Source organism: Cynocephalus volans, chromosome 7 (genome assembly GCF_027409185.1).
Source record: "Cynocephalus volans isolate mCynVol1 chromosome 7, mCynVol1.pri, whole genome shotgun sequence".
In the NCBI taxonomy this organism is placed as follows: domain Eukaryota; kingdom Metazoa; phylum Chordata; class Mammalia; order Dermoptera; family Cynocephalidae; genus Cynocephalus; species Cynocephalus volans.
In genome coordinates this window covers 135,059,696-135,086,669 of record NC_084466.1, presented here as the reverse complement: position 1 = coordinate 135,086,669, position 26,974 = coordinate 135,059,696, and the positions used below count along the sequence as shown (strand labels likewise).

Below are 26,974 nucleotides of genomic sequence, written 5' to 3'. Positions count from 1 at the left end.
AGAAGGCCAGTGACTCTGACACAGGAGACATGGACCAGGGGAAACCTGAGGGTGAGAAATCAAGGGACAGACCACTCCCCCACTGCCATCACTGAAGCTCCAAGGGCAGATGTGGGAGCCACATGCAGGCAGTCCCTGCAGCATTGAAGGGAATGTTGTAGCTTGTCCTTATGATTTAGACTAAACCCACTTGAACACTCACAGCCACTTCTGCTGTCTGAGGTCAGAGAATGCTGGAGCTAGGAATTTAAAGTAACATTTAGTCACCATCCTCACCGCCGCTGCCAGCTCACCCAGCCACACACACACACACACCAGCCCTGTTAGGATGTAACTGGACTTAGTTCAGGCTGCGCTTTAGCTCAGAAGCTTCAAGAAAGGCAACCCCACACTACTCTCTGGTCATCGATTCTGGTATTAACATCATCTGTGACAACGAGGTCTTTCAAATGCTGTGGTTTAAAGTAATTTTCTCTTTTTCCAGTCTGCAGGGGGTAGAGGATGGCTCTCACATTAAATCCTTAAGTTTAAAATGCTTTTTTTTTTTTTTTTTTTTGACTGATAAGGGGATCGCAACCCTTGGCACGGTGTGGTCTACACCACTCTCAGCCAGTGAGCCCACCGGCCATCCCTACATAGGATCCGAACCTGCGGCCTCGGCGCTCCCAGCGCCACACTCTCCTGAGTGAGCCACGGGGCCGGCCCTAAAATGCTTTTTATAAGATATATGCCAGTTGTTAAAATTGGTTATCTCTGGGACATAAGATAATGGAAGTTTTCCTATTTTTCACATTATTGTATTTTTAAACTTATATGTATTATTTCTGACCCCTCTCCCCAATAAAAGAAGTGTATTTTAAAACTTTTTCATGGAGCATTATTTAATTGCCTCTTTCCCACTTTTCTCCAGTTTCCTCACTTTTCTAGTTTCACCCAGAGGTTGACAACTTTTTCCTCTGTGGATCAGGCAGGTGACATGAAGTGAGGAGGAGGAAGAGTAGGACACTGCAGGTGACCAGGACTCTGGCACACTGCAGAGGGCACACCTGGCCAAAAGTTATTCAAATCTGAAACTGGGCTGTGGGTCATCTGCCTGCAATCTTTCCCCATGAGCACTTTCTCCTTTCTATATTTCCTGGTTCTTCATGCTTTCTAAATGAGTATGTGGAGCCCCAAAAAAGAACACCTCTGTTTTGGTGATCTGGAGACATGCCATCTTCTGTTCCAACAACAGCAATATTGGCCCCGTGCCAAGCACTCACTGGCATGCAAGATTTACACCTGCCAAGGCTGAGCAGTCTTCTAAGTCCTATGAGAGGCCACAGGAGACAAGGCTCCTCTTCCCAAGCAAAGATCCCAAGGAAACAGTGATTCATGGACTTCACTCTGCATCAGCTCAGGTGCCATGGCAACAGGGCACCACATCCGGAGCAGATGGTACCGCAGACTGCCCCTGTCACATGGTGCCTCTTCTGGCAGGACAAGCCACCTCACCAAGCAGGCTTGCTGCTGGCCAACTGGCATGGAGTAACACCTGGTAACTATTTACAAGGCCCAAAATACACCCAGAGCCAGCAGATGGCAGGGCCGGGCTGACATGTGGGGAGGATGGAGGGCTGGTTTGGGCTGAGGCAGAGGCAAGGGCAGCAGAACACCACTCTGGCCAGGTCTCTCCTCGTGGTTGAGGGGCTGGGAAGAGTTGCAGTGTGAGCAAAGCTGAAGTGATCGCAGGCTGGCCCCTGGACACTGAGGGAAAGCAGCATTGTACAGACTCAGTCCCCTCCTACAGGGAAGGTGATAGAAGCTTCCAGCCAAAGGCAAGCAGCTCTGAAGCACTAAGTTTAAAAATCTCAACCACAATGAGTGCAGAGATGAGGGGTCCTGTGGGGCAGGGCCCGTGTCCTTGTAAACTTGATCCGCACATGGCCCTGGGCGTGGTACACAACAGGCAACCAGAGGCATTTGGGGGGATGAACCGAGAAAGTGTGTGATATAAACCCAACAGAGTGACCTTTGCCTGTGACTGTGTTTGGGGCGTATGTATTTTTTTAAGGCAGGATGCCGGCTCTAGAACATTTTGTGAGACATCCTGAGCCCTGACAGCACCAGTGAAATTCTGACGTAGTTAGTCCAGGGTGATAAACGGGTGTTTCATTTCCTGCTTTGGAATTCTTTCCAGTCACAAGACCCTCGGTGTCTCTCAGGCCCGCGGCCAAAGTTTGAACGGGAATGACACTCGGGCACTCCCATGTGGACAGCGGCTTTCTTTTGCCAAATGTGGGGTATTCGGATTTGGAGTGTTTTCTTCTTCCTTCTCCCCCTTCTCAAGCTTCCCTCTCACCACGGAGGTTTTTGGACGGTGTCAATCTGTAGCGATAAACATCAATCATAGGTAGACCCTAAACCCCAGCATCAACACCAGCACGAATAACCTAGAGGTCAAACTGTGCTGAAGGTCGAGGAGCCAGGAGGCACAGAGTCTCCCAGAATGTGCTCAGACATGAGCACTGGGCACTTTCTAGAGAATTGCTAGAAGCTACGGGCTATAGGAGTCAGACAAATGATTATCAGAAAGAATACATTTTCTGTTTTCATTTTTATTGGGAAACTCAAAGAAAAGGAACAGAGATGATTGAGCCTCCAGACAATCCCCGATGCAGAACCACGACATGCTTGGGAGATCCTGGACGGTGAAGGGGTAGACTGTGAGGCTCAGCAACATAGTCCGAAGTCAAAGGCAGCGGGGTTGTTCTGGAAATAGAGATTTAAGAAGCACTGGAAGATGGTCTTATCTGTGAGAAGAGCGCACACTGTGGGGTCCTGCTTCATGGCTGCTATCCAGAGCTGAAGAGCTGGGGTGTGGCTCACACAGCTGCAAGACAGGAGAGAGGTGTCACACGTTACAACAGAGGGCATCAGGAAAGGGGACATGTATGGCCTTTTAGATTCACAAGATACGAAAAACACATTTGTCTGGGAATCAAGTAACCTTACTTATCAAGTGAGCATGATCTACTGGAGGAAAATCTCATTTTTGGAATAGCTGCTTGTGTTTTTGAATCATAGAAGTTGTTGTTCCTTCTCACAATACAGTGAAATACTTGTGGACTGAAGGCTCTGGGGAAATAAGATGTCTATTCTTCATCGTTTGCAACAAAAGGAACCCTCCAGAACAAACATTCTTGGGTCATGCTCAGATTTTACTTTAAGGGGTGTGAAAAATAAAAAGACAAGTAGTTTCCAAAACATTTTTTTTGAATGAATGAAACAATTGTGAAACCTTGAAATAATGGAGCTGACAGGGCCCTTTCAGAGATCGATTAGGAAATTCAGGTCTAGGGTATGTAAAGCAACATGCTCAAGACACTGCCACTGGTGAGTGGAAAATCCAGGATGGAGGTGGGGCTTCCTAACCCATGCTTCAGTGCTTTGGTCTTCGGAAGAGGCAGGCTTTTGGAATTTTTATGTTTGGAACAGAGTTTAAAATATCCAAATATGTTATATTTTATCTTCCTTCAGAGAGAGCTAAAGTTGGAAGTGCACGAGATGACCCTCAGGTAGACTCAAACCCGTGCATTAGGAGGGTATAGACACAGTCCTGCTTCAGCGGAACCAGATTTCCAGAAACCAGAAATGGCCCCACCCACCAAGCGGCTGGCTGGGATTAGAGCAGGCACCAGCTTTGTGGGAACAAGGCACGTGTTCTGCCCACGACCCTCCGCACCTATTTGCTCAGCTTTAACTTCCCTACTCGTCCAGTTTTGTTTGTATGTTTTAAGGTAAATGAGATGTGACTAAGGTATATAGTGTCCGCTGGGTGACTCAGCAGGACCAGGTGGAGGGTCACGGAGGCAGCTGCAGCCCAGGCATCAAAACACTGTGACTGTGACCATCACCTGCTTCCACAACCGACGTGTGTTTGGATGGGCTAGTGAGGACAGCAGGCCCTGTAGCTCCATGGCAGACTTTTGGACACAGGGTCTTCTCTGCAGAAGTATAGGGAAAGCGTGAGTCTGCAGTGAGTGGTAGAAGAGCACCAGTGCATTTTTAATAAGTACACCTTGGTGGTCTAAAGCCTGATCTCACTTCTCATACATCCTGAAACATGTCCTCAGGGGATTAATAGTGCACAGAACATTTCAACCATTGTTACTCAGTGTGATTCCAGGAATTCCCAACCATATGGTCAAATGTCTTACTCGGATATCCCATATACATCCAGCCGCTCAAACCAGGGCCAGAGGAGGTAATCGATCATGGATATGCAGTCTCCACCAAAGAAGGTGCTGTTCTGACAGTCAAGAATCTAAAAATGTAAACAGGACAAGCGCTAGTTAATTTGCATATCTGCTGACATATCTTCAGACACTAAGTATAAATAACAGATGAATTCCCAAAAAGGGAGAACTAAGACTTCGATTCTCCTTCCTATTTGTTAGGAGAATGTTTCTTCCCTTTTCCTGAGGTTTCCTCCACCTCCTTTAGGGTCACACTCCCGGCCACACTCAGTCCCCTCCCTTCCTCCCTTCAGCACCAGAGGAGCAGCGAGTCCATGTAATTGGAGAATTTGGAAAAACAGCCTAGGCAGAGGGAGTCCAGCTCCTCCCTCTGAGCCTGGAACAGGCTCCTTGTGTGCTCAGCTTTCCTCGGATGAGCTCAGCCCCTGGAGACAGGAGGCCCTGCTCAGACCACCGCTGCCCATTACTTGGGGAGAGGGGCTCAGCCTGACGCTGAAGGCCAGCAGTAGGAACACCACCTGTGCAGCTGCTTCATCTATAACAAAGAGGAAAATGTAGTCTCCATCTGTCTTACTCTTGTGAATTATTTCTCAACTGGTTCAAAATGAAGACAGGAAAGAGCAGTGCTATTTAATGGGCTCCCTCAAATCCCAGCCTTGCCTCTCCATCATGCTTTCTTTCTCTATTTGAGCTCTTCAAACATCACAGTTGTTGGCCACTCAATTTATCAACTCTTTACATTAAAATAATATTTCTCATCCCCAAATGGACAAATCAATCCAGATAGACAGACTGTAAAGAAAACAGACAAACTCTCAACAGACAGGCAGCCAAAGACTGTCCCAAAATAAAAGCACCCAAAAATTTGAAAAAAGCAAACGTGCTTAGCAGAGGTTATTGTTGGTCCAAAAGTATGGTGCCAATTACCTCGTTAAATAAAACAAACTACTCACTTTGACCAATATAAACAACTAAATAGCTCCCTATGGCTATAGACTAGATTGCTGGGCCCAGGTGAGTTGTGGAAGTAAGCTATGCAGGTGGTGAGGCAGAGGGCCACAGTGAAGCCATAAATTAGGGTCCCAGGGCAGGGATGACACTGGCAGCCAGGAGACACTCAGGCTTGCCTCTTCATGTGCCAGGCCAGCTTGCTGACTCAGCTGTGAGGTGGTCTGGGGTGGTAGCTAAGAAGGTGAGCTCTGGAGACAGCAGACCTATGGTGGGCTTCACCTCTGATTCAACATGGGACCCAGGGCAGCTTAACCTACCTCCTCCTCCAAGCCTCAGTTTTCTTATCTGCAAAGTGATGATAATGTTAGTACCCACCTCAGAGATTATGGTGAGGAGTAACATAATCATTCATGAAAAACACTCTGGCCCTACTCAGTAGATGTGAGCTCTTGTGAAGAGTAAGAGCAGAGACCACCGAAGGTTGCATTCACAGAAAGCAAACCCATCCCTGACAGAAAGGATCAATGAACTCCTCTTCTCACAACCCCTTCTCAAGGGGAAAAGCAAATCTTCTTGCCCTAAAGTCTAAGTCTTCATACCTCCCATTGTGATATATAGGGGTTCCCAATCACTGTCCTGGAAGTCTGAAAAAAATGTTAGGTGACATCACTTTGTTCAAAGAAGCTAACAGGATGGTACTAAAACAGCAGAATGAAACTTGAAACAGAGGCTATTTTCAGTCGTGTATGAATAAGATCTGGTTTAGAGGGGAAAGGAACAAATCATTCAGTTTCTATGAATCCCAGAAGGCGGCAAATTTTCTTTATGTTCGGGAATAAATTATAATTTCCCAAATTCTTACTGCTGACTTTGAAATGTACACCTGCAGCCTGTTATTGGACTTCATGGCACAAATCAGAACCAAATCTAAACCCATCAACTCTGGAACATCTGTATACCTTTTGCTTTTCAGAGCAGAAGTGTTCTTAGAAAAGTCCTTGTCAACACAAATCACATACAGACATTTAATGGAACCCCTGTTGGGTCCTTTGGTGAAGTGATGAGATAATTTTGAAAATGAATAACTGCTTAGTAATTGATATTTGTTTAGTAGTTTTTAAATTTTCCATTTACTCAAAATAGGAGTATGCCTTTAAATATATATGATCTTATAGATGCCAACAATTTTATATAAACACTTGTAAAGTAATCCAGGCCTTACTGAGGTACTCGGCACAATAAAAGGTCAAGATGAGAATGTGGATGAAATGAATCAACTCTCCTTCCACAGCCCTTCCCTCTCAAAATGCACACACACAGTCCCTAAGATTTTCTTAGAGCCACATGTGATGTGGGACCCCCTGACATCAAACTACTTGGAGTTCTTGATACAGCTGCAGATTCTTGAGCCCTGCCCCAAACAGGCATTTCTCCACCAATTTCACACAGGGCAAGTCTAAAAATTCCAATAAAAAAGCTATCTTCCCATAAACTAGCACAAAGTGCTGACGCCTTCCCAGGCACATCCCAATCACATAGGAAAACATCCTGGCCAGGCCTCCTTAGAGGTCTGTTGAAGTCTTTAAGACCCTCAGCAGAGAGCTCCCTTCCAGGCAAACCTGGTACCTTCCAGACATGTAAAATTACTTTTCCCCTTAGAATCCTATAGTATCAGAATTGGAAGGGCCCTGGGACTCAACTAGTGTGACTTTGTCATTTTACCACTTATTTATACCATGCTCATTACACAAAGGATTAGCGGTGCAGTGTAAAAAATGTATGCAACAACACATTAAATAGGAAAAATAATAAAATGCTAAGATCAGGGAAAATAAAAGCTGAAACAGAAGGTCAACACCAGGAAGGAAAACAATCCCAAGACATCAAGTCATGGGTCCTACAGAGTTCTTAAATAAAGTTCTTAAATAAAACTTGACTCCAGCAACACGAAGAGGAAAACATGCTGCTGAGCTGATTCTTGTCTGGAAGTACAGGGCATCCTCACCTTACAGAGGAGGAAACCTGGTTCCAGGGAGGTAAAGGGACTCTCTGGTTAGTGCCAGAACTAGGACAAAACACCATTCTCCTAATTCCCAGACTCATGGCAACCTTGCATCATTCAATTTCAAATATGTATTCATGAGCACTCTAATCACAGAAGTTACCGCAAGTCTCTTGTGAATTCTTTGCTACTTAACAACAAAAAAGCTCTGAACCAGCACACTCTACAGCCAATGACTGGCCCATCTCTCAGCTTCCCTGTGAGAATTCCCTCTCAGTCTTACTCTTCCTCACTGTCTGAATCAGGAGCTCATGCCAAAGCACCTAACTGGCTGGCAGAGATGAGGTATGCCAACATAACCATGGTGAAAGAGCTTATCAAAATCCTCACCTCCCTGTTTCACTCCATTGATGGCAGGTCTTCAGGCAACATTACTAAAATACTTCTTTTCTGTTCTCAGTTTAAATTAAGTCTCTCTCATTTACAGTCGACTAGCTACTCTGAAAAAAACTTAGGATAGAGCCAGAGGTAAAATAAACTGACTGTCTTCACTTCCAATGTCTTATCTTCCCTAAGTGTTTTATCTTCAGAAATGCAATGAGAAGTTGACCTGCGATCTCGATCCAGGTAGCAGTGGTTACATTAATATCCAACGTCATTTTAAAGAACTCTGTGTTGAATTCTTTTGGTCTCCCACCTGATCATATATCACACATGATGATACCGGCCATGCTTAATGCTCAGTAGTTTTCCCCACATTGGAATATCTCACTTTCAGAGCTGTTGTCCTTGGTATCACCAAGCAAGGCAAAATAGCCTGCTTAGAAGGTGCTTTTCTTCAAAAGTCCCAGATATCCCCTATAAGACTTCCACAAATGAACAGAGGAGGAAACTGAGGCTCCAGCTTCTAGCCCTCAGATTTTCTGAAAGCATTAACACATCCTCAATTCAGGCTTAAGAGTTAAAGAGGTTTACTGAATCTTTAGGCCCCTCAATAGCAGAGCTCCCTTCTAATGCAAACATGATTCCTTCCAGACATGTAAAATTCCTCTCCCCTTTAGAATCCTAAATATTTTGTGTGAGATACTTTGTGAAAAGGCGTTTGATGTTCTGGAATATTAGGAAAATCTCTTTTTAACTTTTCTGTTCTCCAGTTCACTGCAAAATAAGACTGTGAATTCAATGAGGCGTCATGAGTGAGCCATGCAGATGAAGAGGGAGGGACTGTCGGGTTTGACGATTTCCAACCCCTGAACGTGAAAAGCCGGGCTGGATGGAAGGGCCCCTCTTCCTCTGCGAGGGCCTCTCGGGCGCCCCCAGAGGGACGAAAGGAGAAAGGCAGCATTTTGAGGTAGAAGCGAGCAGGGCTCCCCCTGGTGGCCATCAGTGGGGAGGCGGCCTGGCCAGGGCTCCCCGAGAAGGTTCCACAGGAGGAAAAAGAAATCTGTTAAGTTTTTGTGAGAGAAACAAGAAGATCATAAAGAGAAGCAGACTCCGGACTTCTTCAAACCAGGCATTTTAAAAAGCTAAAAAAAAAGCTCCAGTCTAAGGTGTTGGACTGTCGGGTTCAGCCTCAATAATTGAGCTTCCAGCGTTGATGCGGCCTCCTTCGTTTACACTGTCACTTACACCACTGCCAAGACATCCCCCGCCTCCCATCCCAAGCTGTGTGGCGGCTGCAAGCGGGGGCTGCTGTATTTGCTGGAGGAGGAAGACGATGCTTTTCTCGATGGGAACAGATCTTAAGAAGCAGAAAGTCGCCCTCCTCCCCCACCCTTCCCCCCCTGAAAAAGACACACAATCATTTGCCAGTATGTCAGCAACATGGGCCCTTGACCAGAAGCCGCAGAAAAGTACTCAATCCCAGGACAGAAACGCTTTGAGTTCATAAAAGGTAAGTGGAGGTTCTCAAGATTTCAAATTTCAGGTCTGAGCTAACGATTGATGAACCAATTCCCTGTAAAACAAACCTGGGGTATAGCACAAAGGTAGGGTATAGCTGAGACCATGTTCTCCTCTAGGAATAAATAGGTAGAACATGCCCCTTCTGCTGCTCAGCATTTATGACCTGGATTCTCCTGTGCAGATGCAGAATACAACTTGTCAACATTTGGGGGTTAAAAGACCTCCCTGAAAATTCTATGCTGGAATCCTTTTAATGGGCTTAATTCTTTTGTTCAAAATATATTTGTAAGATAATGGGGGGTGGGGGAAGCTAGTAGGGTAATGCTTAACCAGTCAGATATCTATAAGTGATGGATGGTGGATGAAAGTATAAATGAATATTTATTCAACCTCTGAAGGGAGAGAGGACTTCCCATGAGTAAAAGCAGTGGAAGAAATCGCAACAGAAAAGGCTTACAGCATAATATTTTTAAATGTCATACTTGTATACGTACCAAAAAGATAAGGTAAATTAAAAGTTAAAACAAAAGAAAACAAAAATTAGTTTTAAAAACAGTCAGATATTATTTATATATAAGGAACTCTTTAAGAGGAACTTCTACAAATCAAGGAAAATCATTAAGACCCTCCATAGGCAAATGGGCAAAGCCCCTGACCAGACGGTTTTCTCAAGACCAAACACAGAGATGGCATACTTTGGGGAAAACCTTCCACTTCGCTAGCAATCAAAGTACACATTAAACCAACAATGATACATTACTGTTTATCTCCAAAACAAGCAAATATCTTTTTGAATGAAATTTCCCAACAGTGAAAAGGAGATAGTGCAAAGGGCATTTTCATACTTTGCTGGTAAGGGATTAACAGCACGAGCCTTTGGGGAAGCAACTTACTAATATACAGCCCCAGCCTCCCAAGTGTTCATACTTTTACATCTGGTAACTCCATTCCTGAGAGTCCAGCCTGAAAGCATAGTCTAAACTAGAGAAAATGCTTTCTGTGCAAAGAAGCTGCTATTCCCTGCAGCACCATTCATAATGGTAAGGGATAGGAAACCGTCCAGACACCCCTAGTTAGTGTGCTGGATAAATAACTTTATGGTTTATATACATGGGGCAAATTATACAAACATTAAAAGTGATTTTTTTCCACTTTTCTTTCCCACCCCAGTTTTAATCAACTCCTGAAGGAAATGGTTAATGGACTTCTGTGGTCAGCACCCAAGGACGTGTTCACTTGGTGAACTCGCAAACGAGTTAACCAAGAAATATCAAGGATTGCAAACAATCCTTGAGAACGCTTGAAGTTGTGAGAACACTTTCTTGGGATGTTCCCAGGAAGCGCATTATAGATAATCAAGTGCTTGAGAAGGGAGGTAACGGCCTTCTGCTCTTGAGAAAAGTATAACAGAATTGATGCATTAATGCTTATATTGCATGCACAAGCTTGCTAAATGTAATAAAAGCTGTCACAGCGTCTGGGTCGGCGCTACTTGCCTGAGAGAGCAGTGGCCCCCGCTCGTCACCTGCGTCTCGTCTGCTGTGTCTTCCTTCGCGTCTCCGATCATTTTAATCAACAACTCCCTCTACGGTAGTAGCAACTATAGGAGTTTGATATGCATCTCACCAGATATTTTTCTAGGCATTCATTTACATGTGTATACACACACATATATAGTTAAGTTTTCTTCTACTAAAATGGGATCATACCATCTGTTTTTCTATGTAATTCACTTAAATATTTCTAGGCAATCTTTTCATGTCAGTACACATAAATCTACCTCATTCATTTTTAACTGCTCTACAGAACTCCAAAGATAAATATAATTTCTTTAACCATTCCCCACCTAATGGATATTAAGGTTTCTGACTTTTCGTCATCACAAATAATCCTGCTCTAATAAACACACTTATACATATAAATAAGCATTTATAAAGTTCATAAAAATATGGGGAAAGTCTTTATATCATAATGGTAACCAAATTTTATACACAGCACAATTTCAACTAAATAAAAATATCATAGCAGAAAAGGACAGTAAAAACAAAAAAGTCCCAAGATAATAACAGTCGTTATTTCTGGGTAGTGGGATTATGGATTTTTTTGTTGTTGGTTTCTAAATTTTTCCTGTATTTTCCAAATTCTCTCTAATGAACAAGTATTACTTTATAATTACAGAATAGTAAAATTAAATCTTTAATAATAATTATTACTCTATTATGTACATGGTGGGAGAGGGTATAGCCTATTAAAAGAAATACAGCAAATACTAATTTACCTAGAAAGCAGCCATCAGAATTGGACAATGAATTAAGTTGCTAAACTAGTGACAGCACTAAAAAGCTCAATTAGTCATCCTGAGTCAGGGATAACCAGTTTAGCGTAGAAGAACAGTGGTTACAACTAAAATGTCACGTTAGTAGACATGTAAGATTATCTAGCAAATCTAAGAGAACTGACAACATACATCCACACAAAAACTTGTACACAATATATAGCAGCCTTATTCATAATAGCCGAAAAGTGGAAACAACCCAAATGTCCATTAACTGATGGGTAAACAAAGTGTGGTGTATCCATACAATGGAATATTATCCAGCCATAAAAATGAATGAAGAATGAACCTTGAAAACATTATGGTAAGTGAAAGAAGTTCATGAAAGGCTGCATATTGTGATTCCATTTATATGAAATGTCTAGAATAAGTAAATCCATGGAGACAGAAAGTAGATTAGTCATTGCCTATGGTTGGGAGGATTGGAAAGAAATGGGAAATGACTGTTAATGAGTAAGGGGTTTCTTTAAGGTTGATAAAAGGTTCCAAAGTTAAATAGTGGTGATGGCTGCACAACTCTGTGAATATACTAACAACCACTGAATTGTACACTGGAAAAGGGTGAACTTTATGGCATATGAATTATGTCTCCATAAAGCTGCTATAAAAATAGCTAGTAACAATGAATTTAGTTTGTTATAAATTGGTAAAAAAAAAAAATCAATTTTGCTTGTAAATAGTTTGCTATATATAAAAGTCTACAGAAAATTATTTTCAGTGAAGAATGATCCAGGTATAAACTTTCTTTCCTTCCTGTCCTGGTGATATCAAAGAATAAACAATTAAACAATATATAAGTGATTTTACCGTGGAAATTAATAAAAATTAAGAAAGAACAACAGCAAAACAATCTAATAGGGACAAAATGTCTTTTTGGAGAGAAGAAAGGACAGATTAAAAATTAAGATTATGGGTGGAATTTAGAATCAAGAAAGTATTTAACTACAGATGCTCCTGGGTGATACACACACAATTTATGCAAATTTAACTCATGCAAACTGCTACGCATAAGATATGTAATCAAATTTGGCAATGTGAGACACTTTGCATGGAAATGTCAGGTAAAGTACTACAAAGTAGGTCGATGAATGCCAAAATGCAAAAGCATAATGTGTCCTGTGGCCACCGGAAGACAAAGACTTCAGTTGCTGGGCAGATTCTCACTCCCTCAGTGCTATTTTGGGGTTGTTAATGTTATCCTTTCCTCATTCCCCTTTGTTAGGTTCTGTTAATGACTGGCAAAGAGCCAGGCAATAGCCAGAATCTAGAACTAATTCATAAGTGGAGGAACACTGAATTCAAGCAAAAATCCAAAGCATCAAAAAAATCGGCTGAATCCTATCTTTCACTGCACTTGAACTTGATGTGACTACTTCTATAATGAAAATATTTTGAATGAAGGCACTGGCCAAAAAAAGCCACTGAAAGGTCCTGCCACATTCAAATCCACAAAGATAAAACAAAACTGAACTCAAGTGTTATTTTGAAATGGAAAAGTCAATAGCAACATAAAAAAGGAATAAAGCTAAAAAATGTGTGCTGCTTAGATTAATTAGTCAGTAAAGGCTAGAAAATCTGTTTGAATATATAAAATATGATTAGACAGGGCATCCTGATAGTTTTAAAATTCATGCCAGTGTTCAGAACAGGAAAGCAAGTCGGAAGGCTGCTGATTCGATAATAAAAGCAGCAGTAATATAGCTCAAAGAATTGTTCAAAATATAGAAAAATGTGGTTATATAACAAGCACAATAAATCTTTAATTTTGATGAAATTGGATTTCTTAAGAAAAAAAATTTTTTAATTTAAAAATCAGAGCACTTATTTCAAAAAAAGAAAGTGTCAGAATTTAAGGCTGCAAAAGGTAAACAGAGCCTTTTGCTCAGGGATAACATGGCAGATTATACATTGACATTTTGGTTTGCTTATCACTCAGAAAGACCATGTGTATTTAATACATTTTCTGCTCACACAAAATCCTGATTGTGCAAAACCATGCAAAAGAGTTGTGTTAAGTCAGAGGATTATCACTACTGGAGTCATTCTGACCTGTTTCAATTTCACTAGAATCTCCTAGAGTCAACATATTAGTTCTTAGAGGAATGGACCGTTAAGTTCACTGGTCATGTTTTCAGATTTCAATATTGCTTACATTGTAGTTTCAATTCTTGCTAACATTTTATGGGACAAAACCCACAATCAAACCTGTTGGGACATGCTGATACTCAGTGGTCCTTAAATAGCATCTGTGAGAGCTACCTAAACCTGGGCTGGTTAACAACAGGTATTTCTAGGGCTCAGTAACTGACAAGAAAGTGAACTGTGTTATTCAGTGATGTGCTAGGACCAGCCAACTGCCCACATCTCTTCCAACTGAGTTTGGAAACGTCACATTCATAGCTGAAAAGAAGCCTTGGTGGAAGTATTGACACCAATGAAATCAGCAAATGCTACAAATCAGGGCCTTTTCTTTTTCCTTTTTCTCAAAGAAAATTGGTTGTTAAACATATATCACCACACCACTGATAACATTCCTAATCTCACTGGTTTAAGTTCCTCACCAGTAAAACCATTCCAAAGTCTAGTACAGCCCACATATTGCCCACATATTACTCCCCTACGCTGTCTCTGCATGAATATCCCATCAACACCAAACTGAACAAACTGTGTCCTCCCTCCAACTCTCTCACTGAAAAGCACCACATTTAATGGCCACAAACTTGGAAACCATCCTCAGTAACTCCTACTCTTTCACCAGATTCCATCTTATCTTAGTCCCTTAAAACTTCCCCAATCAAATCCCTGTCTCCAACCTCTTTAGTGTGGTCTTCTTTGTCCCTCTCCTGTCCCTGCTATTGGCCCTCTCCCCCATCCTCCACACTGTTGCTGGGCTGGACATTTTAAAAGCATGAAGGAACACACTACTCTCTTGTCTGATTGCCCTCAATTACTCCCCATCAACTCTGGCATAAAGTGCAAATTCCTTGGCACAGCGGGACAGGCCTTTTAGCATCTGACTCTGGTCCACCCTCCACAGTCACCTCTTACCCATAACTCCCTCATGCCACCACCTCTCACTGCTTCTTGTTTGCTGCACATACCATTTCTCTCCCCTGTGCCTGTAATTCATCCTCAGGGTCAATAAAGACTTCACCCACCCCCAGCACAAGCTTTCTCTTACACCTGTCTCCAGCCTAGTGCTCAGCACACCTAGGTTTTCAATAATTTAACAGTCTATCTCCTCCTCTAGGCCTTGAGCCCCCTGGAGGTCTTTAATTTTTGTATTCCTAGCACCTAGTTCAGAGCCTACACAGGGAGGCCACTCTTATTTGCAGAGAAGGACTAGTAACATTTACTTGAGCAGGTTGTTGGAAAGATTAAATGAGATGGTGCACACAAAGTCCCTGTCGCACAGTGCAGGGCACAAAGTCCGCCTTCACCTGCCCTGGGAAAGAGCCCCAATGAAAAAGAACTGTGCCCTGGGGCTCCATCATAGTATCATGCATTTATTTAGCAATGTGTAATTTAGAAAGATCATCCATCATCCAAAGGCAGAGTAGGAGGCAGACTGATCAAAATGAGTTTTCAAGTTACTGTGTCTTTGAATTCAAAGGGTTTTTTCCCAGCTCCTTTCCCTGGTCTAGCATTTATTTATCTGTTAGAAGTTAATCAGGCATAATAGGATCAATTCAGCTGATCTTGAAAATAAAGACTTTAAAAATTCTCTATTCAGAAGAGTTCTCAAACTTCTTTTATTTATATATATATATTTTTTAATTGACGTGTATTAATTGTACATATTTATGAAGTACAAGAGTTATATTTCAATATATGTATACAATGTTTGATGATCAAATCAGGGTACTTAGCATATTCATCACTGCAAAAATTTATCGTTTCTTTATAATGTGAACAGTTGAGCTGTCTTTTAGCCATTTGCGAACACACAATAAATTATTAATTGTAGGTGCCTAGCACTACTGTATACCACTAGAACTTATTCTTCCTATTTAGCTGTAATTTTGTATCCATTAACCCATCCCTTCCTTCCCTTTTCAGCCTGTAGTAACTACAGTTCTACTTCCTACTTCTAAAAGTTCAGCTTTTTTTAGCTCCCACATGTGAGTGACAATATATGGTATTTATCTTTTTGTGCCTGATTTATTTCACTTAATGTGATGTCCTCCAGGCTCACCCATATGCTGCAAACAACAGGATTTCATTCTTTTTCATGGTTGAGTAGTATTACATCATGTATATATACACTAAATTTTCTTTATCCATTCATCTGTCAGTGGACACCTAGGTTGATTTCATATCTTGGCTAATGTGAATTGTGCTGCAGTAAGCGTGGGTGTACAGATATTTCTGGGGTATGCTAATTTCCTTTCTTTTGGATAAATACCCAGCAGTGAGATTGCTGGATCATATGGTCATTCTATTTTTAGTTTCAAACTTTTTGTCAAAGCGAATAGTTGCCCTCCCTTTGCAAATGCTATCTATCTTGTTAGATGTCGTTTTAAACATAGTGGTTGAAGGCAGTGCTGTTTGAGGTGAATCAGAATCTGGAAGCATCCACCAGGCCTCCCCTTGCTGGATGGTTCCCCTGCAGAACTCTGCAGTAAAATACTCCCTTGTTTTATACATGGGAAACCAAGGCCCAGAGAGATCCAGAACGTTGCCCAAAGTTCTAGAATCCAGTAAAGCCAAGACTAAGATGCAAGACTCTTTATACCACATCATACTGCCTCCTCAGGGTCAAGGCCACAATCTGTGGCCTCAGGAAAAAAGATTGATATTTACTACACATGACTATTACTCAGTCATAAATACTGCAACTGTACAAATCTAAGATAGGCTACTGGGTGTGTAAATAAATATAATCTGCTTCCGTTTGTTAAATGTCAAATGGAAGAGTATTAATAATCAGTCTTCCCGTAAGGGGATAAAAATAGCATTCTCTGGCTACCAACAGAAAAACAGCCCACCCATAAAGGGAATTTACCAGTTTCTGGAACAAAGATAAAGGAAGTCAAAGAACCACCTTCCAGATTATTCTAGAGGTCAGGGATAAGTGGTTCCATTACTGCCAAGTTAATGAAAGACCTACTGGCAGAGATTGCTGCTGCTACCCACACCCAATTTCCCTTTCTTCCTTAATTACAAAACCCTGATTTTATTCTGGGTGTCCCAGCTAAAAGACTAAATTTCCCAGCCTCCCCTGCAGATAGTTATGACCCTACAACTCAGTTCTGGCCAATGAGATGTAAAAAGTCATTGGGAAGGATTTCTGTGACAGCCCTTTAAAGGGGTTTGGCCGTTTGCCATTTTTTCCTTTCTGTTCTCCTTTCCAGAGCCTGGAGCTTGGATGTGATGGCTGCAGTTCCAGCAGTTATCTTGTTATTTTGAGGATGAAAGCCTTGCACTAAGGATGATAGAGCTGATAGAGAGAAAGAACCTCAGTCTCTGCTAACTTCACCAAGAAGCCATCAAACTAGCCCTGAACAACCTACCTCTGGCTTTTTTATGTGAGAGAATAAACCCTTATAAGATAAATTTACAATAGTTAGGTCCTTTTTATTAGCAGCCAAACACAATCTCTAACCAAGGTGGACACTGGCCTCAATGGCAGAAGCTACAAAGCCATGCAGAGCAATCAGGGATTGTGGTGACTGAGAAAGGAAGCAATTCATCACATCTCCTCCCCCACTCCTTGCTGGACTTTCAAGAATAATTCCAGAGCGCATTAGTGGAGGGCAAGAATGCACATGTTAAAATCTGATGACTAGAAGCTAAACTTAACAAAGTCTGGCAGAAAGAATAAGCCTGTGACAGCAGAAGGTGTCAGTGTGACCAGGTCAGCAACCCTACATGGCTTCCTCCATGGTATCTGACCAGGAGAGGGGCCTTTTTTGTACCTCCTCCAGGTTGCAGAGTTCCTGACGAAGGGCTCGCTTCAGATCAGCGCATTCTCTCCCGCATCTCAGTGCTACCAAACACTCCTTGGTCAGGTGTGGAACCTAATGGGAGGAGACACAGGTTCTTGGTGGAGAATTCCATGGGAACTCCATGTTCTTGCTCCACCTAAAAATGCAGTGAAGCTTTAAAACTCCAGCATAAAAGGCCAACACCACATACAGACTCCGCAGATCCCTGCAAAGAGCACTAGGTTATCTGTGGTTCCAAGAATCCACTTGTCACAGCACCCGGGTAGAACAAGGTGCTTTAACAGGGGCTTTCCAGTGCTCTTTACTTGATCAGCTGCTTCCATGCTGTACATTCTTAGGCGGGACACTTAACCTCTCTAAGCCTCAGTGTTCTCATCTGAAAAATGGGTACAATAACAATACCCATTTCAAAGGACAGTTGTAGGGTTAAATGAGTTAGCCTCTATAAAGTAGTTAGGGCAATGCTTGCCACATCCTAAGTGGTCAGTATGAGTATAAGCTATTAATATCATTTAGTTATTTTTATTTCTTTTCAAAGGGAACCATCTTAAAATTTCTCTATCACTTTTTCTCCCATTATCAGTGGCTGCCCCCTTTGCTCTATTCTTCACATTTCCTAGACAGGTGGCAATCTTGTCCTGCATAAAGGGCAGTCCCCTTCCGTGCACAATTTTCTTCATACTCCGATATTTTTTACCTGAAGCCTGAGAAATACTCCCTTTACAGGATTACCAGTTTTCAGTTCTTTCAACATTCCTATTTCAAGTCACATGGTCATTACCATGTCATAACCATACCTCCGAAGACTGCTAGTTGGAATGGAAAAGCACCTAGCAGTTAAGCCTTTAACCTTTAATATCAATGGTCATATCCTCCTCTAATCCCATGCCAGTTATCCAACTGAGGCTCATGTGGTATTAAAACAAAACAATTGTACCAATGACTTGGTTTTAAAATGAATTGAAGCTCAAGAAAGACATAAAAGTAAAATAGAGTGTAAGTAGCTTTTTAAAACTGAATATACCTTGCAAAACAGCTCCAATAACATCTTTTGGCGAGCTCGTTCATAAGGGTCATACGGAAACAGCTTCCTTCCCGGATAAGCATCGTCCAAGTACTCACAAGCGATGACAGATTCGTAGATCAGTTGACGCTGACTGTTCTCCAGGACAGGAATATGGCCAAAAGGGTGCTTTGTATAGTACCATTCAGGCTTATTTCTCAGGTTAATGTTGATAATTTCATGTCTCAAAAAAGCAAAGGGAAAACAAGACAGAACAAAACTGAGAGGTGTGTGCAGGCAGACGCTCATCTTGAAAGCAGAAGCAATCGATTCATAAAATTAAAGTTTGCAATTAGCTGTTTAAAGTTTAAGTTGTGTATAAGATACATAACATCATTGTCTTCATTCCAGCAGTAAGATGTATTAGATGGTCTCTATGCCTTACCTCGTTTGTTCCTCATGATTCCCCATGAGGTAGGTTTACCTCATAGGAAGAAATAAGGCTGGAGGAGGTACCTTCATGCCCAATGCCACCTGCTAAGAAGTAGCAGAGCCCAGATCACAGCCAGGCAAACTGTCTGAGGGCTCACACACTTAATCATGGCATTAGAGAATTTAGTACATTTTAAAGCTTGAAAACACAAATCTGGTATTAACAGGTTAAAACAGAATATGAAAAATGTTAACTGTTAAGAGCACACATTCTGGCATCATACTGTACAGTCTAGCTGGTGCCCTTGGCCACATTCCTTAACCTCTCTGTGCTCAGTGTCCTTAACTGTAAAACGGGGAGTAATAATTAGACCCTTCTCTTGGCATCATTGCAATGATCAAATAAGTCAATACATAGAAAGTATTTAGGATAGTACCTGGTACATAAGAATGCAATAACTTTTTAATTCTTCTTAATTGTTATTATTATTGGAGGGTCAAGCCTGTAAAGTTACCAGAGGGGCACATATATGCTTAAAAAGATGAAAGGAAACAAGTGTGTACATTTTTTGCTCAGTCTAGGAGATTGTGTTAAAACCTGAAGCAGTGGGTCTCAACCAGGAGTGCTTTTTGCCCCCCTCCCAAGGGACTTATGGCAATATTTGGAGACATCTTTTGGTTGTCACAACTGGGGGGGTCATGTCGAGGAGGGAGGGGGATTCTACTGTCATCTAATGGGTGGAAGCCAGGGATATTGCTAAATATCCAGTGATGCACAGGAGAGCCCCTCCCTCTTCCCCCACAAAAAATTATCTGTCCCAAAAATGTCAATAGTGCCAAGGTTGAGAAACCCTGCCCTGAAGAAATATTTACATCAGTTCCTAAGCTGCCAATTTGTAGCCTTGGCTGTGCCCTTGCTAAACAAACATTACGGGAGGGAACCAGTTCACTAGTCCATCATTCAGTTTACTCTGTGTTGACCTAAAAGTTCCATGCACAGACACGACTCGGAAAAGAGCTCTACATTTCAGGAGGGCCTGCTAAACAACCGGCGCTTTGCTAACCATTGATTGACTTTGCCTGGGAAAAAGAAATGGACAGGGAGCCCTTTCTAGAATCTGAGCAGGGAGCCCCAGGTTTTAAACATCCCCCTGCCTGTGGGGCGCTGGACCTGCTCAGGCGCCCTAGGCTCTGCTTCTCACCTGATGTCTCTGCTTCTCACCTGATGCCTTTGGCCTTGAGGACTAGGCGCACCCTGTGCGAGAAGGGGCAGAACCTCATGCTGTAGAGGCGGATGGTGCCCTCTGGGACGGGCCCTGGGGGGCAGCTTCCTGCAGGGCAGGGGTTGGGAGCACGTGGGGAAGAAGAGGCTGGTTAGCCCAGTGGAGAGGGGGGCTCACTCACTTCCCCGGGATCCCAGGCGCTCTGCCTCCCGAGTCCCACAGAGGACCCTTTTGCGCGTGGCTTTTGTGCCGGGGAGCCCTCCAATTCCCTCTCTGCCCCGCACGTCTGTGGGCCAAGGCCGGGCAGCCCCTTCTCTGAAGCCAACATCCCCAGTCGCTCGGCATACCCAGCCCGCGGACCCCCGCCAAGAGGACTCACCTTTCCCCAGGCTCCGGGTCGCATTCCCAGACATGGTTTCCAGGTGTTTGCGCAGCGACCAGCGCCGACAGTCGCTGCCCCGTAGCTCGCCGCGCCGCCGCCGCCGCCGCCGCAGGATCCAGGGATGGAAGCGTTCCAGCGCGCCCTCCTGCCCCAAATTCAATTTTTGAACGACTGGGCTCTGGACGGGCAGAGGGGAAGTGATGGGGGCAGGAGCTAGGATAACTTAATCTGGGGAGACATCGCCCCAGATTTGGAAGCCCAAGAGTGGGGGTGGCAAAAAGAAAAGTGCCCTTGCTTTGGACATGTGGATACAGCTTTGGTGGGGCCTCCTCCGCGTCATAAATCCGCGAAGAATGGGCATTTAAACCCGGACATGTATTTCAAGGGAGTTTGATAAAAATCAACCAGGGGAAAGCTGCCTTTTGCTTTCCCACTGGGAGCCCTCCCTCTTGCACCACTAAGACAATTGCCCCCATCCTCTGTGTGAGTATAGCTTCTTTTTTAAAAAAAAAAAATAAGGCCTAACTTTCTCATGATGTACCAGACAGGGAAGACAAAGTTACTGGTGTTGAGATCTTGCACAACCCTGGGGGCCAGTGCATCCTTAAACTTTGGACCCTGGACACTACATTTGCCTCGCTGTAGCCTGGCCCCACTCCTGAGATTTTACACAAGCTCTGAAAAACTGGTAGTGAATAAAAACAAGATCCCTGGAGGCAAAGAACAGTTTGTGAACTCTCCCCACCCCCAGCATAAATTTCCAAGAAGTCTTTTTCTAGTTGCGAGGGACACATTGCCAACAGCCCAGCAATACAAGGGCCACTTGCACAGCTCTTCTGCCTACATGAGGTAAAGGATGTAGCTGGCCTTGGCTCTGACATTGATAAGCTGAGATCCTGAATTTCAGCAGGTGGAAAGGGAATTCCTTTAATTTTTCCAGGATTGAGCTGAAGTGGCAATTGCTTGCAAATGCACTTTATGGACTGACAGGGAATGAAGGAAAGAAAAGTATTGTGTCTCACTCACACTGAATTATTTCCATGGATTACCTTATTTGGTTTCCACAACTGCTCAGGCAGGCAGCTAGTATTATTACTATTTTACAAAATAGAGGGGGAAAGCCTCAGAAAAATGAAATTATTTGCCCAAAGTGACCAAATAGTAGGATTGAAGAACTTTAAAAGTCCAAAAGCTGACTCATTGTCTTGACCTCTAAAGCTGATAATGAGGAGAGAAAAGGATATAAGTTCAGGAAAAGATAAAGCACATTAGAGCTGTTCAACAAATGTTAGTTGAATCTAAATACCTTCCATTAAAATGACAGAACCCAATTATGTAGCTTATGAATGGGCACCTTTTGGCCTTTGAAATTCCAATCTATCCAGAATTTCCTGGTTAATAGTGTTAACATTTTTTTCTAGCAAATAAGAATCTTTGAAAATCTCAGAACAGTGACTCACCTACATTTTTCGCTAAGCCAGTTAGTGATTTCATATGAGATAAAGATAAACTTAGATAATAATCTGGCATGTGTTGTCACTTTATAAGAATTAGGGAATGGCAAAAATATTTGCATAAATATTTTCTGGAAAGGAAATGCATATATGTCAGCAAGAAATCTGGTGTTGGAAAAGACAAATTGGTTCTTGACTTGCTAGGCCGACAACTTTTCATTTCAGAAGACAGAGAAAGTAATAGAATAACTACTACTATGGAGCTAATTTTGATCAAGAAGGAAACTGGGTATTAAAATAGAAGCGAGGAACATAACCAAGTCATGTTAGAGCTACTGGTAGATAATGAAATGACTTCTGGGCAGACAAATGTATCCTTCACATAAATAAAGCAGATTTCAAATAGTTAGGAGAAATAGATCAAGATTCTAAAAGGAAGGCCATATAAGGAATGCAAAATCCCCAAATCAAAACAAGTTGTTGCTAACACGTGTTTGGTTAATCCTTACAATAGTCCTATAAGTGTTCTATTATTATCCCATTTTAAAAGATGAGTAAACTGAGGCTAGCCAGGGTAAGCACTGGTTAAAACCTCACAACTAGTAAGTGGAAGAGGAAGGATTAGGAACCCTGGAAGTTTGACTCCAGAGGCAACACACACTCAAACAGTGTCTTAAGTCTATACCAGATGCAATAGCTTGAATTGTTGGCAAACTTTTTTCAGACAGTAAATATTTTATGTTTTTCAGGCCATCTGGTCTCAACTACTCAACTTTACCCCTGTAGGGTATGAACAGCCATCAATAATATATAAACAAATGGGTGTGGCTGTGTTCCAATAAAACTTTATTTATTGACACAATTTGAATTTCAACTGTATATATTTTTTAAAAGCCTTTATTTTTAGAGAAGTTTTAGATTCAACCAAAATTGAGCAGAAGACACAGAGATTTCCCATGTACTACTCTGCGCCCACACATGCATAGCCTCCCCTACTATCAACATCCCAACAAGAATGATACATTTGCTACAATCAATGAACCTAAATTGACACATTATCACCAGAAGTCAGCAGTTACATTAGGAGTTACTCTTGGCAAATTTCATATAGTTTTCAGATGTCACAAATTAAGACTTGTATTTTGATATTTTTTCAACCATTTAAAAATGTAAAAACCATTCTTAGCTTCTGGGCTATACAAAAACCAGCCCTTGGCTAGATTTAGCCCGATGGTTTTAGTTCGCCCAGCCATGGGCTATATTACAATGACTGAATTAGCAATGGCCAAACTGGGCATTCCATTTGTAAATTAAAAGGTTCCTGGGCTCACCTTTCTGCTATGCCAGAAAAGGATGAATTTCCAAGTTTTTTCTCCTCATTCCCAACTTTTAAAGGAAACATACTGCATGAGCTGGAAAATGTTATTAAAAGTAAATCTGTATGTGGGAAGTCACATTCTGAAATGCAAGTATATTTGGTGTAGCTAGGGGAGAAAAGACAAAGGCATGGAATTCATTCTTATTCCACTAAAGAGAAGCAATGTAGTGATAAGTTTCTCACAACAGGCCTGGGAGCCAGATGGCCTGACTTTGAAACCTTGGCTTCGACACTTAGGCAAGCTATCTAACCTCTTTGACTTTCACCTCCCTCAAATGTAAAATGAGATCATTAACGGTACCTACTTGATGGGCTTGTTGTATCAAATGACATCATGCAGGGCAACATCAGTATAGTAAGAGCTCAGTCTACTTTATGCAAAATTAATGACAAATACTAGTGAATAAAAACACATTTTTAATAGCATAGCGCATTCCAGTTTTTTATCCATAAAGATGAAATGCACTGCAATTCAGCTTTGCCAAACATGAGAATTAAAATTCAGCTCACAATACTTATTTCACCAGTTACCAGTTTAATGCCAATTGAATGGGTTGAACGCCGCAGGCTACATTTCAGTAATGTGGTTTTTATTCTTACCACTGAACACTATATTTTCCCTAGAAAGATTTTAATTATGACCTGTAAGCTTATCCCTACTTCCTTTTTAAGACTCAATAGGTACCTCTCTGAAATCCTCTTTGCAAACTTCCCTTCTATATTACTGTTTCATGTTTACACCTCTATTATACTGACTCGCTCAAGCATGAAACAAATTGTAATAAGGCCATATTAAACCTACTCCAAATCCGTTTCCAACCACCTGAAATACAATCAGATCTGTTTTGAAAATGTGAGGATCTTCGGTCAAGCCTTCTATGAAAAGAATGCCACCACAGAAATAATTTCTTCACTCTATTTACATGAGTCTGTTTAGAGAAGAGTAAAGGAAGTAGGGTTTGCATTTTGCAATTTTTCAAAATTTTTCGTCATAACAGTCTTTGATAGTGACAGAAACTGGAGGACATTCCTCTTAATATTTCATTCAGAAGCCTGGTTTACATGACAGATTATATTACTGGGTGTTCATTACTGTTCACCCAGTTTAAAGAGTGAGTTAACGGAGAAAAAAGGCTCTATTCTCAAAACAAAAGCTCACATTCAGGACTTGTTTTTAGAAAGTGAACACCGTAGGGAATCCTGTGTTCTAATAAAGATGTCTTTGGGACATATTATGTAAGATTACTAAAGTTGTCAGAGGATGAGCTATCTTCCCACTAGGGAAAGCAAGGTCCAAGGAGACTTTCTCAGTACTTGATTCTGCTTTCCTATTTCTATTTTTCTTTACAACTTGAGGAATCAAAGGTGGGGGGAGTTTAAACATTTTGATATAATATTTGAATAAGCAAAGGAAAATTTTCAAGATCCTGAAATCAGCAAAAGTCAAACATAAAACCAAACAAAACTCATCGAGTTTGGGAAAGGAACATCAACACCTCTTGTTAAATCCCAGGCATAAGAATGGTGTTGTCAGAAAGGTAGATATTACCCTCTCCTGGCTCAACCTCTAAGTGCTAAGAGTTGTTGAATAAAAAGAGACTGGGGCAGAAACAGCATGTAAATGCATCTCAAGACCGGTCTTAACTGACTTAGTTCAGGCTGGATTTGAATCTCCTCTCCAGCATTTACTAGCTGGGTGACTCTGGGCAAATTGAGATAACTTTCTATGCCCTAGTATTCTTATCTGTAATTTGTAACTATAGTACCAATACATCACATGGTTTGGGGGTTAATTCAGACACTGGAGAAGCATTTACTACTTAGCTTGTGGCTGTTACCTAGTAACCATTCAACATTAGTTATTATTATTTTCATTTTTATTGGAATTTATCAGGAAGACTTTCATGGTCTTCACAAAGACAGTACATTCCCGGAGGCCAAATTCCCCTGCCTGCCAGTGCCCTACTTTGTGATGTAGCTAAACCAGCGGTGCCCCATGCAGGGCTAAGAACTGGGGTGGTCTTCGCCTGTCTTCAGCCAAATCAGAACAATTATAACTATTTAAGTTCAAGGTGTTCTGTTTAAAGACCTGTTCTTAGATTATAACCCTTGTACTTTCTTTGATGTTAAACTCTTTGATGAAACGTTGGCGAAGGTTAAAGGGTCGGGCTTTCTCCTAAAGTTTTAGGCAAAATTAAAAGTTGGTAACCCTGTTCTAGGCCCCGAAACTCGTTAAAACCCCCAAGTTCAGAATTGACCTCAAACCCCTCTTCCTTTCAAAAGCAACGCAGGCCGGACCCACCCAGCCGGTGGAAGTGAAAAGAGAGATGTCCTCCAGGGACCTCCGGGCGCGGAAGGGACGGAACCGGATGGGGGGGCGGCGGCCGCATTAAGGGGAGAAGAGGCGGGGCCCGGGCGGAGCCCGCCCCTTTCTACGCAATCCTACCCGTCAACTGGCCGCGCCGCCCGGGGCTTCCGCCAATCCTCAAAGCTTTTGGAAGCGCCTGCCAAGCAGTGCGGAGCCGAGCCAATGGGCGGCCGCGTTACGGACTCTTCGAGACCGGAGCTGTGGGTTCCCGCCAGTGTCCGTGGCTGGCGAAAGAGTGAGCGGGGTAGTTGTTGGCGGTGGCACCGCGGCCAACCCGCTCCACATCCGACTGGGGATCTTGCGGGAGCCACCGGGGCCTAGCGGTTGGCGCAGGCGGACGGCGACAGAGATAGGTCCGCTGGCGGCCGCGGCGTTGGTGGCGGCCGAAGGCCGTTTGTGAAGTCAACCGGTCCTCGGCGGGCTCTCGGGGTGCGGCCCCCACATCGCCTGCATCACCATGGGGAGGGGGAGCCCACCCCAGGCCTACCGAAAACGTGAGCCGTAGGTGATTGTGGTGCACGCTTAAGAACTAATCATTCAGTGGTTTTCCCCACCAGCAAACTTCAAAATAAGTACAGGAAACCAGACTGTGGGGTGGGGCGGGAGCCCCCTAATCCTGAGGGTAAGAGCAGTGTGCTGGGTGTGTTCTCCGGGTCTTACTGCCAGCATCTTCAGGATTCACGTAACCTTCGGACCCGAGTTGCATCATCTGTAGAATGAAATGATGCTTTCCTACCTATCTTCTCACGGAGGTGATGTGACAGTAAAAATTAAATAGAAACCCAGTGGGCTACGGAAATGTGTGGAAGATGGCATTAATATTTCTCAATGGGGATATTACCTATTACTTATCCAGCCTTATATAGTGAATTAACTGATGTGGTCTCCCCAGTATTCACATAAATAGGATGCCCACTGTGTGCCCAGCATGGGATTTGGTAGGAAAGATTTGAAGGGTTTGGAGACTGGGAGACCAAACAGGAGCCTACCCAGATGCCTAGCTTCAAGGAAATGTGGATCTGAGGTTTTTTTTTTGGGGGGGGGGGGCAGTTAACAATAGGAATAAGAGAGAGAGTGAAATTAAGTTGATGATGGGAAGGAAAGAATAAAGTTTTTCTACTCAGAAACCAAAGACAAGAAACTTGAGAGAGCTTCCCTTGAATTAACAACAGGACATACAAGTGGAAATTTCCTATGAGCAGTTAGAAATCTAGATCCAGATCTCGCTAGAGAGGATAATTTGGGGGTTTCAGCATAGACTGATAGGACCCTCAGAATCATTTGAGCATCCTGAGACAGGAACTGCATTTACATTTGTGTAGGAGGGCCTTGAGGAGACCCCACAGTTAGGTCAT

At 42.6% G+C, this 26,974-nt stretch overlaps 1 protein-coding gene across 1 annotated transcript; it reads right to left on the bottom strand.

The window, feature by feature from the left end:
- Positions 1–2,712: 2,712 nt before the first annotated feature.
- GSTO2 (glutathione S-transferase omega 2) lies at positions 2,713–20,450 on the bottom strand. Its single transcript, XM_063102070.1, has 6 exons — positions 20,417–20,450; positions 20,037–20,145; positions 18,404–18,626; positions 17,350–17,451; positions 4,200–4,306; positions 2,713–2,872 (listed from the first exon to the last, which is right to left on the bottom strand). The coding sequence occupies exons 1-6, from the start codon at positions 20,448–20,450 to the stop codon at positions 2,713–2,715; spliced, it is 735 nt and encodes a 244-aa protein (XP_062958140.1).
- Between the last annotated feature and the right edge of the window lie 6,524 nt (positions 20,451–26,974).